This window comes from Fukomys damarensis, unplaced genomic scaffold (assembly GCF_012274545.1).
Source record: "Fukomys damarensis isolate Sample0158 unplaced genomic scaffold, DMR_v1.0_HiC HiC_scaffold_17, whole genome shotgun sequence".
In the NCBI taxonomy this organism is placed as follows: Eukaryota; Metazoa; Chordata; class Mammalia; order Rodentia; family Bathyergidae; genus Fukomys; species Fukomys damarensis.
The window spans coordinates 43962444-43963829 of NW_022900929.1; the positions used below are offsets into that span (position 1 = coordinate 43962444).

General features: G+C 39.7%; 1 protein-coding gene across 1 annotated transcript; it reads left to right on the forward strand.

Annotated features, from left to right (window-relative positions):
* Positions 1-927, forward strand: LOC104865219 (olfactory receptor 4K15). Its single transcript, XM_010628626.1, has one exon. The coding sequence runs from the start codon at positions 1-3 to the stop codon at positions 925-927; it is 927 nt and encodes a 308-aa protein (XP_010626928.1).
* Positions 928-1386: the final 459 nt, after the last annotated feature.

Below are 1386 nucleotides of genomic sequence, written 5' to 3' on the forward strand. Positions count from 1 at the left end.
ATGGACCAAAGCAATAAATCAGGAGTGACTGAATTTGAATTGCACAGTCTTTCGGGTTCTCGAGAGTTACAACTTTTCTATTTTGCATTTTTCTCGCTTTTCTATGCATCCATTGTATTGGGAAACCTTCTCATTGTGCTCACAGTCATTTCTGAACCAGTGCTGCACACACCCATGTACTTCCTACTTAGTAATCTCTCTTTCATCGATGTATGTCTATCCACATTTGCTACCCCGAAAATGATTATTGACTTCCTTATGGAGCGTAAGACCATCTCTTTTGAGGGCTGCATGGCTCAGATATTCTTTCTGCATGTCTTTGCTGGTGGTGAAATGATGCTTCTGGTGGCCATGGCGTATGACAGGTATATAGCCATATGTCGACCTTTACACTACACGACTATCATGAGTGCACACAGGTGCATAGGCCTTGTGGTGGGCTGCTGGCTCATTGGGGTTCTGCACTCCTTAAGTCAATTGGTCTTCACAGTTAATCTTCCATTCTGCGGCCCAAATAAAGTGGACAGTTTTTTCTGTGACCTCCCCCTAGTTATCAAACTTGCTTGCACTGATACCTACATTCTTCAGGTACTGATGCTTTCAGACAGTGGTCTAATGGCCATGCTGTCCTTTGTGCTCTTGCTCATCTCGTACATGATCATCCTGCTGACCGTGAGATGTCGTTCCTCATCCAGTATGGCCAAGGCACGGGCCACCCTGACTGCCCACATTACCGTGGTGACCCTCTTTTTTGGGCCTTGCATCTTCATTTATGCTTGGCCTTTTAGTGATTTACCAGTGGATACAGTTCTCTCAATATTTTATACTGTTTTTACCCCTCTCTTAAACCCTCTAATCTATACCTTAAGAAACAAGGAAGTGATAATAGCAATGAGAAAACTAAGGACTCGGCAAGTGAGTTCTTAATTGTCTCCCAGCTCTCTCTTGAGATAAATCATGGCCCATGATAAAAACCAGACGGGTGTACTTTCCTCAGTGAACTACTGTTATGTCTGAAATAACATAAGACACAATTTTTCTTTTTTTTTATAACACCTAGTTTTATAAAAGTAAAAGTTAGCAAGCCATTATGGATAATTGTCTTGGGACTCCCTACTTTATGAAAGACTTGTTACTTAATCCAAAATAAAATTATTTGAAATAATGAAAATTTTTTCATATAAAATATGTCTCTTTGTTGCCTTCAATTAGCTTGATGAATAAGGACATATAAAATGCAAAAATAATCTAAGATATTTAAATCACATTTATTCTTAAGTTTCAAAGTTATAATTAAAGGGCAGGGGTGGGTACTTCAGTGGTGGAGCACATACCTAGGATGCATTGGGCCCATTTGATCCCCAAAACAGTAAGCATATATATGAT